Genomic DNA, 16884 nt, shown 5'->3' with positions numbered 1-16884 from the left:
GTTCAGAGTTCCTATCTCCATTCCCCCATTACCAGTAAGACTCGAATATATACATAGGCTATTTTCCAGTTTCAAGTTATGCTTCAAAATCTCGTACTTTCCCTAGTCTGCTCAGTACTGACAAGGCTATCTTAAATAGCAGGCGAATCAGACGAAAAACTATGGAAGAATTTAGCAAAACTCATAAGCCCCTGAACATAGTTGAGGAAAGGGTGCATCGGCTAGTTCTGCATCCTGCAGTTGACAATTTTAACATTATGAATATCGAAGAATTGTTTTATGTAGGGATTGGATAATAAAATGCAAAAAAGGTGTATATTAAATACCATCGTTTTTTCGTGAGGTAGGCTCATCTGAGCACCATAAGAAGGCTTCCCCAACAATACACCTCCCCCCACTTTCTAGATGTGTTTACAATTAATGAGCTTACCCTTAAACTTTGATCAAAGGAAGACCTTGGGCCTAATTGCAAAGATGAGTTCAAAGCTACATTTCCTGCTTTATACGAGCCGGATTTAATTTTAAAATATGTAATTTGATAAGACAATAGCTATCAATATCTCAAACAGCCGTAGCAAATAATTATCAATAAATAAAAAATAAATAGTGATGCCAATCGGATAGTAACGACACTTAAGAGGGACTTCATTGTATTAGATGTCTAATTTATGATAAATAGGTCTTATAAGAGGGACATTTAAAAGCAGACAAAGGGTATAAAGAGTTCTTTCGAATGCGCAGGTAAATTGTTTTGAACTTCAACCTATACCTGGAACATAAAATAACTTATTAGGCCCATTTCTCACCCCTCACAAAATTCTCTTGCATAATACTTGGCAGCTACCTCTTTATTTGGTGTGCATTATTTTTGGTATTTGTTAAGCATCAAAAATTGTTTATAAGTATTTGTTTTTACTTTTTTTTACAAATAGGGCTAACATTCGGAGGGGTTCAAACCTGGTAAAACCCTTGGATATGGCTTTGCAGTAAGATACGCAATCTCCTTTTCGAACAGTACTTTCTTCAATATTTACAAGAACTTAGTTGAGCCCCTTGAAACTTTCGGCGTTTAGTTGCTGGCTTTCACATACCAGCGGAACTAAATTTGGTAAAATATGACCAAAATTTTTGTGAAAAGCAATTGTTAACCCTATGCATGAGTGAAAGCAGTAGCCTAAAAAATTATTATTGATAATTTGTTTGGACAATACATCCAATCCCACAAGTTTCGTTCGTACAGAACAATTTTCCAAATCATCAAAAGGGTGCCATTTTTCAATTCCCAACTTAATTTCAAGCTGGTTTTTTATTCACTTTGATTGGCAGAAAATCACAATAGGAGCCAATCATTAAAGGCTATTCTGTCCTTGATTCGCTTCACCCTAAAGCGTTGGGTAGCATACGGTCCTAAATTAAAGACTCATCCTGACTGACTTCAATAATAACTTGAAATGTTTGTGCTTCCGCGTTATATCGACAACATCCAAGAAGTGAAGTTAGGTCAGTTCAGATTGCAAATACAACACAGAGAATTACTGTGTTAGTATTAAGAAATTAGCATTTAGTATGAAAGAAATAAGTATTATGGAAACTACAACAGAGTTATGGAAAGCGGGCCGCCCAGAACGAAGAGATGTCAGTAAGAATTGCGTCGAAAGGAGCTCTGCCTTCTGTCATCACCGCTGCCCGCCAAATTGCATTACTTTTCTTTTTGGAGTTCAAGGCTTCGTCTACTTCCGTTATATGGCCGATTCCTCCAATTTTCTCGCAGTTTTTCCGCTGCACAGAAAACACACACACTTCATGAAGGTATTTATTCCATTCGATAACTGTTTTCGCACAAATACCTAGCTCTCTTTTACACCAGGCCGCAGACGTCAAATCGTTAACCCAGGAATAAATAAAACGAGCTGCAGTAACAAATGGTATTCGACTGTTGGCAAACCAGGTATTGACACGCAAACTGTCTCTCTTCCGACATGGTCTAGTATTACACTTCCAAAAAGGATGCTTCTCGAGACAGTATAAAGTCATGCGATGTCCATTGACGCACTGTTTTGTTTTGGGCAACACCCCCTTATCCTGGAAAAGTTTAATTGCCTCTTCTTCCGTCATTGGCAAATCCCTTGGAAAATTGAGAAAAAAAATGTAGCCCAAAAATGTGTTGTCTTTTATGTTTCGACTCCGTTCCTCCAAGGATCAGATCCATGTACACTTAATAGTAACTAGGAAATCCGAGTGTTACGTGTATCAGTTTGATATTTTATAACTCTAAAAATTGTGAGTTACCGTCCTTTTTACACATAAACACGCATCCGTGAAACACACAAGCAAATTTTCTCAGGCTCGTAACTTTTGATGGGTAAGACTAAACTTGACGAAACTTATATATTTAAAATCAGCATTAACATTTGATTTTTTATGTAACTATTGGTATCATAATTCCGGTTTTTAGAGTTTCGGCTACTATTGAACCGGGTCACTCCTTACTACAATTCGTCACCACGAACTGCTTGATTACGGATCTTAGAAGGGTAAGATTACGGTTTCTTCCTATACAGTCCTGCTGCTACGGGAATGAGATCTCCAGTATTAGATATAAAAACCTAACTGAAGCTCAGGAAGATGTTCAGAATTCCTATCTCCATTCCCCCATTACCAGTAAGGCTCGAATATATGCATAGGCTATTTTCCAGTTTCAATTTATACTTCAGAATCTCGTACTTTCCCTAGTCTGCTCAGTACTGGCAAGGCTATCTTAAATAGCAGGCGAATCAGACGAAAAACTATGGAAAAATGTAGCAAAACTCATAAGCCCCTGAACATAGTTGAGGGAAGGATGCATCGGCTAGTTCTGCATCCTGCAGTTGACAATTTTAACATTATGAATATCGAAGAATTGTTTTATGTAGGGATTGGATAATAAAATGCAAAAAAAGTGTATATTAAATACCATCGTTTTTTCGTGAGGTAGGCTCATCTGAGCACCATAAGAAGGCTTCCCCAACAATACACCTCCCCCCACTTTCTAGATGTGTTTACAATTAATGAGCTTACCCTTAAACTTTGATCAAAGGAAGACCTTGGACCTAATTGCAAAGATGAGTTCAAAGCTACATTTCCTGCTTTATACGAGCTGGATTTAATTTTAAAATATGTAATTTGATAAGACAATAGCTATCAATATCTCAAACAGCCGTAGCAAATAATTATTAATACATAAAAAAGACACACTGATGCCAATCGGATAGTAACGAAACTTAAGAGGGACTTCATTCTATTAGATTTCTAACTTATGATAAATAGGTCTTATAAGGGGGACAATTAAAAGCAAACAGAGGGTATTTTCCCCATTCATATTGATGGTAACTTTTTGCTCGTTTTAAGTTTTATTATTTTTCCTTAGTAGAATTCGTTATTTTAAGATTTTTTTTTTAATCATTTGAATTTATGTTCCATTCTCTTCCCATTTAGAATAATTTTTGTCCATTTAAATTGTGAGTTGTGATATGTCTTTATTTCTGCTCTTATTAGGTTCTAATATCGCTCTTGACTTGTCTTTGAATAGCTAATTATTTGATTTCTTTTTTCAAGTCTATATTAATACAGACTTCTTTCGAATACACAGGTAAATTGTTTGAATTTCAACCTGTACCTGAGACACGAAACAACTTATTAAGCGAATTTTTTACCCTTTACTAAATTCTCTTGCATATTTCTTGTGAAAAGGTTAATCCACCTTTTCATTTGGTATGCATTTGTTTTCACATTGTCACTAAAACAGGAGAACATTGACGCTCTCCCATTTTCTTTGTGACTTATTTTCAGCAGTAAATAATCTTTATAGGATCTTTCAAACTTTGCAGAAGGCCAAGGCAATGTCCAGGGTTTTTTAGGAGGGGGAGGAAGGGTTCAGAAATTTTTGAAAAACACAACAGAATTTGTTTATAGGCGTACAGGCCCCTGAAACTGCCGGTGTTTATTTGCTGGCTTTCACTTACCTAGCTAAACTAAACTCTATAAAATATAAAAAAAAAACTTGTCTGAAAAGCAATTGCTTATCCTAGGCAAGGGGTGAAAATAGCAGACTTAAGAATCCTCACTAATAATTGATTTGGGCAATAAATCCAGCCCTACGAAGTCTCGTTCGCATAGCACAATTTTCCAAATTATGAAAAGGGCGCAACTTGTCAATTTCTATGCTAATTTAAAGCTCGTTTTTATTCACTTTCATTAGCTGAAAATCACCACAGGGGCCAAACATTGAGAGCTATCCTGTCCTTGATTCGGTTCTTAAAGCGAGGGGTAATACACGATTCTAAACTAGTCAGCTTAGGATTCGAATCAAACTTTCAGTCGTTCGATAATTTAAATTACTGCCCTAGTCTTGACATCAAACTTACTAGTACATACATAAAAAAAAAAAAAAAAATTTGTATTACAGACATCCCAAAGATTTATTTTTTTATTTTATTTTTGTACAAATTTGAAATATATAAAAAGCAGAATAATGTGCACGAATAAAAGGCTATACTGCAGTGGTGTAACAAAAGGTGTAAAGACAATACAGGACAGCAACTATTTTGATCGTGACTTCCTTTATAGATTGAAATGTATTACGTATTATACCGACCACATCCAAGAAGTGAACTTAGGTTAGTCATAATGAAATACAACACACATTATTATTGTATTAGCATATAAAAAAAATAGTATTTAGTATTAAAAAAACTACAACAAAGATTTATGGGCAACGGACCGCCCAGAACTCATAGATGTCAGTAAGAATCGCGTTGAAGGGAGTTCTGCCTTCAGCCATCACTGCCGCCCGCCACATTGCATTATTTTTCTTTTTTGATAAAAAAGTTTCATCTACTTCCATTATATGGCCGACTCCTCCTATTTTCTCAGGGTTTCTCCGTTGCACCGAAAACAGACACACTTCACGGAGGTTTTTATTCCAATCGACAACTGTTTGTTGGCAAATGCCTAACTCTCGTTTACACCAGGCCACAGACGTCAATTCGTAAACCCAGCAATAAATGAAACGAACTGCAGCAACAAATGGTATTCTACTGTCAGCAAACCACGTACTGACACGCAAACCGACTTGTTTCTGACATGCCTTACTTGTGCATCTCCAACGAGGTTTTTTATCGATAGAGTATAAAGTCATGTTGTGTCCGTTGACGCACTGTTTTGTTTTGGGCAACAACCCCTTATCCTGGAAAAATCTAATAGCCTCTTCTTCAGTTCTTGGCAAATCCCAAATCTGGCAATCCCCTGGAAAATTCAAAAAATGTAGCCCAAAAATGTTCTTTTTTAAACATTTTGACTCCCATCCTCTTAGGATCAGATTCGTCTACACTTAACTGTAACTAGGAAATCCGAGTGTTAAGGACATCAATTTGATCTTTTCCGTCTTGAATTAATGCCCATTGCACATTGTTGGCAAAGCAATCTTAGATAAAATGCGAATGTTATCTAAGATTGACCTGAACTTAGGACTAGTTCCGCAAAACACTTGAACTAGTTCCGCATCCTACAGCTTACGATTTTAATATAATGCACATCAAAAATTGTTTAACGTAGTGATTGGTCAAGGATGCAGAAAAGTGTATGTTCAACACCATTTTTTTCGAGAGGTAGGCTCATCTGAGCACCAGAAGAAGGTTACCCCAACAATACCCCTCTCCCCACTTTTTGATGTGTTTATAATTAATGAACTAATGTTTCAATTTTGATTAAAGAAATGCGTTGGACCTAACTTTAAAGATCTTCAAAGATGAGTTCAAAGCTACATTTACAGCTTTAGAAGAGCCGGATTTAATTTTAAATATGTAATTTAATAAGAAGATAGCTATCAAGATCTCAAACAACCGTAGCGAACAGCTATTAAAAACAAAAAAAAAGATAAACTGATCCCAGTCAGATAGAAATGAAACTTAAGAGGGACTTCATTCTATTAGATTTCTAATATATAACAAATGTATCTTATAAGGGGGACATTTAAAAGCAAGCAGAGGGTATTTTCCCCATTCATATTCATGGTTACCTTTTCTTCTTTTTATGTTTTTTATTATTCATCCTTAGTAGTAATTGTTATTTTAAGAGGTTTTTGGTCATTTGAATTTATGTTCAATTAACTACTCATTTATTCATTTAGAATAATTTCTAATTCTGCTCCTGTTAAGTTTTGGTATCGCTCTTAACTTTTTTAAAATAGCTAATTATTTGAATTTTTAAGTCTATATTAATACAGACTTCTTTAGAGTACACAGGTAAATTACTCGAATTTCAACCTATACCTGGAACACAAAAAAAACTTAATAGATGCATTTTTCATTCCTTACAAAATTCTCTTGCAAATTACTTAGTAGCCACCTTTTCACTTGGTATGCACTATTTTTGGCATTGATGCTAAAAGAGGACACTATCGACGCTCTCCATAGGATATATTAGGCCTTATATTAGGACATGGCCATGTCCAGGATTTTTTTTAGAGGGAGGGGGGAAGGGAACAAAAATTCTATAAAACGCTATAAAAATTGTTAATACGTATTTTTTGTAACATTTTTACGATTCGGACCAACCTTTTGGAGAGAGTGAGGGGGGGAGGGAACGTTTTAAACCGGGTAAATCCCCTGGATACGGCTTTGTAGTAGGATACACAATTGTTTTACGGAGGGTACTTTCTTCAGTATTTACAAAAAGACAGCCCCTTGAAACTGTTTTGCTGGCTTTCTGAAAAATACAAAAAAAAAAACTTGTCGGAAAAGCAAGGGGTGAAAATAGTAGCCTGAAAAATCATCCCTGGTGATTCATTTGAGCAATAAATCCGATCCCAAAAGTTTCGTTCGTATAGAAAAATTTTCCTAGTCACGAAAAGGGTGCCACTTTTCAACTTCTAACCTAATTTCAAGCTGTTTTTTTCTACACTTTGATTAGCTGAAAATAACCGCAGGGGACAATCATTGAGGGCTATTCCGTCCTTGATTCGCTTCATCCTAAAGTCAGGAGTAGCATACGGTCCTAAAGCAGTGAGGTTAGGCTAATCACAATGAAATATAACACAGATAATTATTATATTAGTGTTAATAATTAGTATTATGGAAAGTACAACCGATTTATGGAAAGCGGGCCGCCCAGAACGCATAGATGTCAGTAAGAATCGCGTTGAAAGGAGCTCTGCCTTCTGTCATCACTGCCGCCCGCCAAATTACATTATTTTTCTTTTTTGAGAGCAAGGTTTCGTCTATTTCCGTTATATGGCCGATTCCACCAGTTTTCTCACAGTTTTTTCGCTGCACAGAAAACAGACACACTTCATGAAGTTTTTTATTCCAATCGATAACTGTTTCGTTAGAAATGCCTAGCTCTTGTTTACACCAGGCCACAGACGTCAAGTCGTTAACCCAGAAATAAATGAAACGAACTATAGTAACGAATGGTATTTTGCTTTTAGAAAACCACGTATTGACACGCAGATTGACGGTTTTCAAACATGGCCTAGTGTTACACTTCCAATAATGTAGCTTCTTATAAGAGTATAAAGTCATGTTGTGTCCGTTGATGCACTGTTTTGTTTTGGGCAACAGCCCCTTATCCTGGAAAAATCTAATTGCCTCTTCTTCAGTCCTTGGCAAATTCCAAATCTGGCAATCCCCTGGAAAATTAAAAAAAAAATGTAGCCCAAAATGTGATTTTTTAAACATGTTCAGTCCCTTCCTCCAAGGATTACATCCATGTACATTTAATAGTAACTAGGAAATCCGAGTGCATCAATTCGATGTTTCACAACTTGAAAATTATGAGATAACGTTCTTTTTACACGTTACAGATCTTAGTAGTGTAAGATTACAGTTTTTCCCTATAAAGTTTTGGTGCTACAGGAAACCTTTAATATTTGATATAAAAACCAAACTGAAGTACAGGAAGATGCTCAAAGTTCCTATCTCCAACCCTTCATTACCAATAAGACTGAAACAAATATGTGTATATTTTCTGACTTCAATTGATGCTTCAATTTCTCGTAATTCCCCTAGTCTGCCCAGTGCGGGCAAGGCGATCTTAACCTTTTGATTCCTATAGGTTCCTTCTGGAACCACTAATTTCAAAATTTTTTTATTATAAAAACTATGCAAGCTAGCTCCTCGATGTTGTTATCACTGTGTAATAGTTAAGCTCTATTCCGAATATTTTTCTCACTTTATGATCGTCCGCCTTTGGTAGATATAATCACGGTCAAAGTAAATACTTTTTACCTCCTTGGATTTTCCTGAAATGTGGGCATGTATTTCTGTAATTGACGACGCAACGATTTCTTCTAGAGTTTGTAATTCCCTGGTCTTGTATAGAGGAAGGTCTGACCGTTCAAACGAACTTTCGTTTGCATAAATAGTATGAAAATCAAGAAAAAGAAGGGGCCAAAAAATTCGTAACTCCTAGAGGAACCATTCGTCAGAAACGGGAACTTTTTAGGCGACTGAACGTATATAAAGTGTGATATGCCAAGATATCCCGAAACCACCATTTTCACGCCGCAATCTTATAATTGCTGATGGTTCGACAATGCTAATAGTATATGTAGCTCTGAGGCTAATCTGATCCAGAGTAAATTCCTCCTGATGAGATTTTAGAAGACCTGCTCGAAGCAGAATTAGAAACCGACCGAATTGAAACCAAGGACTTTAACAGTCAGGATGAGTCCCAAGCTAATGGAGGTGAACAAATCTGACCACAAGCCTCAAGTGTTCCAAACCAATGAGATGAAAAAATATTGCTTGGAGGACAGTAGATTTTATCCCAACAGACACACTGTGGAAAGATCAGCTTCGAGTAAACCAATAAATGAGTCAGGTTGTTTTCTGACAACGAAGAAATAAGCCACATATGCGATCAAACGAATACATATGCACTTCAGAAAGATGGTAAGCTATTACGCGCTCCTTCGACCGACATTGAGCGTTTCTGGTGGGACATTGAGCGCTACTGGTGAAACGAAACTCGTTTCTCCATAATAGACGATGCTACGTCACGTGAATGATTTGAACTGATACAGAAGTAGTTGCATTTTAATTACAATATACCGCAGAAGCCTATCACAAACCCTGGTTACAACACGATTCGTAAAATTCGTCCCTTAATATAGAAGGTTCGAGCCATCTTCAGGATGATACGCCCGGAAGAACACCAGGTCGTTCATGAGCAAATAGTTCTGACGAAGCAGCGAATATCATTGAAGCAGTAGAATCAAAACAAAAAAAAAAAACACACAAGTGGGGATACAAGTTTATATCCAGAGCGGAATTAAATGGATTTGTCTATGATTTATAAATATTCGTTGGCAAGGGATCGGTTGATACAAGAGATTAAGAGGCTGGTGCTGATTTTATCCTCTTACTTCCGATGAGAATCCCTAACCCACGAACTACAAGCTCTTTTACGAAAACTGGTTTTTCGGATCGAAAAAGCCCAAGATATAATTTCACTGGCTACAGATAGAGTAAACACGTTAAAAGGCTGTGGTTTAAACCAGATAGCAAAATGGAAGCGCAAGGAAGAGGCTCGAATGAGTGGCGGGTGGAGCCGCAGTCAAATGTTGTAGTGGTGAAGTGGTATGATAAGAGGCCGATTCGACTTATATCAACTTATGCAGCTGTGGATCCTGAAGATACCTATGAGAGGTGGGATGCCATGCGAAAAGAACACATAAAAGTGAAGAGATCACACCGTGTGAAGGAATAAAATCGCTTTATGGGTGGCGTCGATCTTGTCGATATGCTGATAGAGCTGTACAGAATTGACTTCAAGTCTCGAAACAAGTGATACTAGCAATTTTTTTATTTGACCTTTCTATAGTAGATGGATGGATCCTGTATCGCAGATGCCTTCCAACTGGATAAAAACCCATCTAAGAGAGGTAGACCACTCAACGAAGCTCTATCCCAAAAGAAAAGGTGCAACCAAACAGACTCGACGAGACTTGACGGCCCAGAACAATTTACAGCTTGGATAGATGGCAAACTTAGTTGGGGGAAGGGTGCATCAATTAGTTCTACAACCTGCACCTGACAATTTTAATATGACGCACATCAAAGACTTGTTTTATACAGTAATTAGATCAAGAATGTAAAAAAGTGTATGTTTAACAACACCATTTTTTCGAGAGGTACTTTCATCTGAGTAACAGAGGAAGGTTAACCCAACAATCCATCCCCCCCTTCTAGATGTGTTTACAATTAAAGAGCTTATACTTCAACTTTGATCAAAGGAAGACATTGGACCTAATTTCTAAGATCTTCAAAGATGAGTTTAAAGCTACATTTCCAGCTTTGGAAGAGCCGGGATTTAATTTTAAAACATGTATTTTGAAAAAGGTATCTCAAACAGCCGTAGCAAATAACTATAAATAAATAAAAAAGACACACTATCCCATCCGGATAGAAATGAAACTGAAGAGGGACTTCATTCTATTAGATTTCTAATTTATGACAGATGCGTCTTATAAGGGGGACATTTAAAGCAAGCAGAGGGTATTTTCCTCATTCATTTCATGGTTACTTTTTCTTCGTTTTAGGTTTTATTTTTCATCCTTAGTAATATTCGCTATTTTAAGATATTTTTAATCTCTTGCATTTACGTTCGATTAACTTCTCACTTATTTATTAACAATAATTTCTATCCATTTAAAATATGACTCATTTCTGCTCAAATTAAGTTTTGATATCGCTCTTAACTTTTCTTTAAATAGCTAATTATTTCAACTTTTCAAGTCTATATTAATGGAATTCTTTAGAATCCGCAGGTGAATTGTTCGAATTTCAACCTATAACTGGAATACAAAACAACTTATTAGGCACATTTGTCACCCATTACGAAATTCTCTTGCATTTAACTTATTAGCCACCTTTTCATTTAGTATGCACTATTTTTGGCACTGATCATAGGCAGCGCAAAAGCGCTGCCTAAGTAAAGAGCGACGTGGGCACAATGCATAATTTTTTTTTCTTTAAGACCAGAGCACTTTGTATCGAAGGAGTTGTCACAGAAACTTCGAAAAAGACTCATTTGATTGGAAATTGGAAGGGCTTGTCCCCTTTTTAATACTCGAAAGTGCTTAATTTCTTTTTTAAATAATTTTGTTCGGAAGTGAAAGATTAATAGTCAAAACCAACACCCCTTCCACGCCCACTATTTTCCAAAGCACATCCAATCAAAATTCTGATTTGCTCAACGTAGTTGAAAGGTCCAAAAATTATATTTTTGAGGATGACAGCCCCATAGCTCTCAGGGTAAGAATTGTGTGTTATGCCCCTGGGGGCATATAAGGTATATTTAAAGGGTGATCGTATAAACTTTGGAGGGGGCTCATTGGATTTGTAATCAGGAGTTCTAGGGCCCTTTTAAGACTCAGTGATTGGAGGATGAAAATTCCCCACAACACCTCATATTTTACCGAGACACATCTGATAGAAATTTTGAGATGGCTATTTGTCGTAGAAATTTCAATAACAGCTCATTCGATTGGAAATTGAAGGGGTCAGTGCCCTTTTTAACAGTCGAATGTAATTAAAGGGCAACTGACCCCCTCCCTCACCCACCATTTCCCCAAAAACATTCAATCAATATTTTGGGATACCCATTTTGTTCAACGTAATTGAAAGGGCCGGAAATTATGTCTGAGAATAACAACCCCCCCACCCCTCAGAGCAAGGTAATTTATGCCCTGGGGCATACAAGGTATATAAAAAAAAGAAAGACAGATGGCATAAACTTCGGAGGGGCTCATTAGATTGATAATCAGAAGTCCTAGTGTCCTTTTTAAGACTCAGAGTGATCGAAGGGTGAATAAACTTACCCCTCCAAACCTCGTATTTTCCCGTAAAGCATCTGATGGAAACTTTGAGATGGCCATTTGCTTTCGCAGAAACTTCAAAAAAGGCTCTTTCGATTGGAAACCGAAAGGGCTAGAGCCCTTTGTATTAGTCGAAAATGATTATAGGGCAATAAGCCCCCCAACACCCCTCAATTCCCAAAACACATCTAATAAAAATTTTACGATAGGTATTTTGTTCAGTGTAGTTGAAAGGTCTGGAAATTGCGCTTTTGACAACCCCCATACCTTTTCAATACCAGAACATTATTTGCACTTTACTGAAAAAAATGGCGGTGGATTGTCAGTTTAGTATACATGTACTGATATATATTCTTTATAATTTTTAAGCTATTAAAGTTAAAACATTTTAAATGTATTTTGTTTATTTAAATCATACAATAAATAACCGAGTGAAACTCAAAACGAGCAAAAATTCACATAAGTAGGACTGATCTTCCCTATGCATTCTCAAGACCAGAACACAATTTGCACTTTACTGAAAACACAATACGCTTGAAATGGTTTCACCTTTCTTACTTTCAGAAATGAAAAATTATCAAAATCTTAACGAAGAAATGTCAGTATATGTCAATTTAACTGACAATCCACTGTCATTTGTTTGTTGTTTTTTTTTTCAGTTCTGGCAATGGCTTTGATCGTCTTTAGGGTAAGACTAACCTGTCTCACAACGGTCTAAACCCAGCTCACGTTCCCTGTAGGCGGGTGAACAATCCTACACTTGGAAAATACTGCTACGCAATGAAAGGAAGAGCCGACATCGAAGGATCAAAAAGCGACGTCGTTATGAACGTTTTACCGGCACAAACCACCTATCCTCTAATGATTGAAGCCGTTGCTTCAATCACGAAAAGGGGGCTTTTTTTAATTTCTAACCTAATTTTCAAGCTAGTTTTTTATTCACTTTGATTAGCTGAAAATCACCATAGGAGTAAATCATTGAGGGCTGTTCTATCCTTGATTCACTTCATTCTAAGGCGAGGAGTAGCATACGCTCCTAAAGCAGTGAGGTTAGGCTAATCACATTGAAATAAAACACAGAGAATTATTATATTAGTGTTAATAATTAGTATTATGGAAACTATAACAGAGTTATGACAAGCGGGAGGCCCAGAACGCATAGATGTCAGTAAAAATCGCATTGAATGGAGTTCTGCCTTCTGTCATCACTGCCGCCCGCCACATTGCATTATTTTTCTTTTTGGAGAATAAACCTTCGTCCACTTCTATTATATGGCCGATTTCTCCAATTTTCTCACAGTTTCTCCGTTGCACCGAAAACAGACACACTTCACGGAGGTTTTTATTCCAATCGATAACTGTTTTGTTAGAAATGCCTAACTCTCTTTTACACCAGGCCACAGACGTCAATTCGTAAACCCAGCAATAAATGAAACGAACTGCAGTAACAAATGGTATTCTACTATCAGCAAACCAGGTATTGACACGCAAACCGACTTGTTTCATGCATGGCCTAGTGTTACATTTCCAAAAAGGTTGCTTCTCGAAAGAGTATAAAGTCATGTTGTGTCCATTGACGCAATATTTTGCTTTGGGCAACAACCCCTTATCCTGGAAAAATCTAATTGCCTCTTCTTCAGTTCTTGGCAAATTCCAAATCTGGCAATCCCCTAAAAAATTAAAAAAATGTAGCCCAAAACATGACTTTTAAAATATGTTGACTCCCTTCCTCCAAGGATTAGATCCATGTACACTTAACAGTAACTAGGAAATCCGAGTCTTGAGAGCATCAATTCGATATTTCAAATTTGAAAATTATGAGTTACTGTCCTTTTCACACATTAAGGATCTTAGAAGTGTAAGATTACGGTTTTTTCCTATAAGTTTAGGTGCTACAGGAATAAAACCTTCAGTATTATATATAAAAACCCAGCTGAAGTAAAGAAAGATGCTCAGAGTTCTTACTTCCACCACTTCATTATCAACAGGACTGAAACACATATGTCCCGTCTTCAATTAATGCTTCAATTTCTCGTACTTCCCCTAGTCTGCGCAGTTCTGACAAGGCGATCTTAATGCTTTGATTCCTGAAGATTCCCCCAGAACCGAAAATTTCATAATTTTTCTTTCTGAAATCATAACAACGCAAGCTAACTCCTCGGATGTGCTAGCCTCCTTGGATTTTTCTGAAATGTGGGTATATTTCTGTAATTGACAACATAACTTATCATTTCCCTGGCTTCAAATAGAGGAAGGTCTGACCGTTCAAGTGAAGCATCGTTTGCATTAATAGCATGAAAATCAAGGGATGGGAGGGGCCTTAAGAATCGTGATTCCTAGAGATACCATTCGTCAGAAATGGGAACTTTTTAGGCGAATGAACGTATACAAAGTGTGATATGCTAAGATATCCCGTAGCCACTGTTTTTACGCCACAGTCTTATAATTTCTGATGGCTCGACCATACTAATAGTATTTGTAGCTCTGAGTCTAGTCTGATCCAGAGTATATTCCTCCTCATGAAGTTTTAGAGCAACATCTTGAAGCTGAATTAGAAACCGACCGAATTGAAGTCAACGACTAGGGCAGTCATGATGAGTCTCAAGCTAATTGAGGTAAAGAAATCCTACAGCAAGCCTCAACTATTCCTACTTCGAAACCAACGAAACGACAAGACATTGCTGGGAGGACAGCAGATTTTATCCCACCAGGCAATATATGGAAAGATCAGCTTCGAGTCAATCAAGAAATGAGTCATGTTGTTTTCAAACAACAACATAATAATCCACAGACGCAATCAAACGAATTCTTCAGATAGCACTGAACTTCAGAAAGATAGCAAGCAGTTGAAAGATTACAAGCCGAAAGATGACCCGCTCCTTCGGCTGACATTCAGCGTTTCCTGGGAGTCCTTCCGTTTGCAGGAATAGTGAAAATGTCATTGCATCGCAGCTACTCGTCAAACGAAACTTTACTCCGTGATAGCCGAAGCTATGTCAAGTGGCAGATTTCTATTGAACTGATGAAGAAGTAGTTGCATTTAAATGAGAATGTATCGCAGAAGCTTTCCAGAGACCCTGGTTACAACAAGATGCATAAAATTCGTTCCTTAATAGAGAAGGTTCGAGCCATCTTCATGAAGATACGCCCAGAAGAGCATCAGGTCATTGATGAGCAAACAGTTCTGACGATGCAGTGAATATCACTGAAGCAGTACAATTCGAAAAAAAAACACAGAAGAGGGGATGCAAGGTCATCTCCAGATCGGGAATAAATGGATTTGTGTATGATTAAAAATATTCAGTGGCAAGGGATCAGTTGATACAAGACAATTGGAGGCTGGTGCTGATTTTGTCCTCTGACTTGGCGGGGGAATCGCAAACAACATGAACTACAAGCTCTTTTACGATTTTCTGACCCTAAATGCTCAGGATATACTTACACTGGCTACAAGTAGTGTAAACAGGTTAAAAGGCTATGCTTTAAACTAGATAGAGAAATGAAAGCCAAAGGAAGAGGCTCGTAAGAGTGGCGGGTGGAACCGCAGTCAAACACATTAGTGGTGAAGTGGAATGATAATAAGCCGGTGAAGGAGCTCAACACTGTATGAAGGAATACAATCGCTTTATAGGCGGCGTCGATCTTTCCGATAGGCTGATAGAGATGTACAAAATTGACTTCAAGTCTCGAAACAAGTGGAACATGCGAATTTTCTTTTTCTTGTTTGACCTTACCATAGTAAATGGGTGGATCCTGTATTCTACACTTTCGTCATTAAAAATTGTTTGATACTAATAAAGCAAATAAATCGTCTCGGAATGACCTTAAATAAAGGAAAGAAACAGGCGTAGAATTTTTCCCTCTCTTCTTTCAATCTTCAGGCATAAAAGGGTTAAATAAATGCAAATCAGAAAAAAAAATAAAAAAATGTAGTCGAACTCATAAGCATCTTACTTTATTGGGGGAAGGGTGCATCAGTTAGTTCTGCATCCTGCAGCTGAAGATTTTAATATGATGCACATCCAAGACTTGTTTTATGTAGGGATTGGATCAAGAACGTAAGAAAGTATATGTTCAAAACCACCATTTTTTCGAAAGGTAAGCTCATCTGAAATCCCTGTCGGATAGAAACGAAACTTGAAGAGGGACTTCATTCTATTAGATTTCAAATTAAATGACAGATGGGTCTTACAAGGGGACATTTAAAACAAGCAGAGGTTATTTTATTCATTAACTTCAGGGAAACATTTTCTTCGTTTTAGGCTTTATTATTTATCCTTAGTAGTAGTCGTTATTTTAGGATTTCTTTTTTTTAATCATTTGATTGTTTGCTCGGTTCACTCCTCATTTATTAATTTATATTAATTTCTATCAGTTTAAGATGTGACTCATTACATGACTTTCTTTCTGCTCCTATTAAGTTTTAATATCGTTCTTGATTTGTCTTTAAATAGCTAATTATTTGATTTCCTTTTTTAGGTCTATATTAATGCAGACCTCTTTCGAATACACAGGTATATTGTTCAAATTTCAACCTATACCTGGAACACCAAACAACTTCGTAGGCGGATTTTTAACCCCTTATAAAATTCTCTTGCGTATTACTTGGCAGACACTTTTTCACTTGGTATGGATTTGTTTTCACATTGATACTAAAACAGGAGAACATTGACACTCTCCCATTTTTTTTTTTTTATCTTATCTATTTTCAGCAGTAAAAGATCTTTACAGAATCTTTCAAAGCTTATTGTAGAACCAGGCCATATCCAGGACATTTTTTTTTTGGAGGGAAGGAGGAGAACGAAAAAAATATTTTACATAACACAGCAAAATTTGTTTAAACGTACTTTTTGTTACGTATTTACGAATCGGACCATACTTCGGAGAGGGTGGGGTTCAACATCGGGTAAACCCCTTAGATGCGGCTTTGCATTAGGATACGCAATGCTTTCTCCAATATACAAGAAGGCAGTTGAGCCCCTTGAAACTAACGGTGATAATTTGCTGGCTTTCACTTACCTAGCTTA

General features: G+C 36.9%; 1 protein-coding gene across 16 annotated transcripts in view; it reads right to left on the bottom strand.

Annotated features, from left to right (window-relative positions):
• LOC136043881 (protein bric-a-brac 1-like) overlaps positions 1-16884 on the bottom strand; it is an 86025-nt gene that overhangs the window by 33428 nt on the left and 35713 nt on the right. Inside the window, exon 5 of one of the 16 annotated variants that reach the window (XM_065728870.1) lies at positions 4449-5283. The exons of 13 other annotated variants lie outside the window; for them this stretch is intronic. In XM_065728870.1, the coding sequence (XP_065584942.1) occupies positions 4745-5283 (539 nt within the window). In that variant the 3' untranslated portion in view covers positions 4449-4744. 2 more of the 16 variants (XM_065728868.1, XM_065728869.1) reach the window with 2 other exon arrangements.

The sequence above is a fragment of the Artemia franciscana genome, chromosome 2 (assembly GCF_032884065.1).
Source record: "Artemia franciscana chromosome 2, ASM3288406v1, whole genome shotgun sequence".
In the NCBI taxonomy this organism is placed as follows: Eukaryota; Metazoa; Arthropoda; class Branchiopoda; order Anostraca; family Artemiidae; genus Artemia; species Artemia franciscana.
The sequence above is the reverse complement of the archived record's forward strand: the minus strand, read 5'-3'. Positions and strand labels throughout refer to the sequence as shown.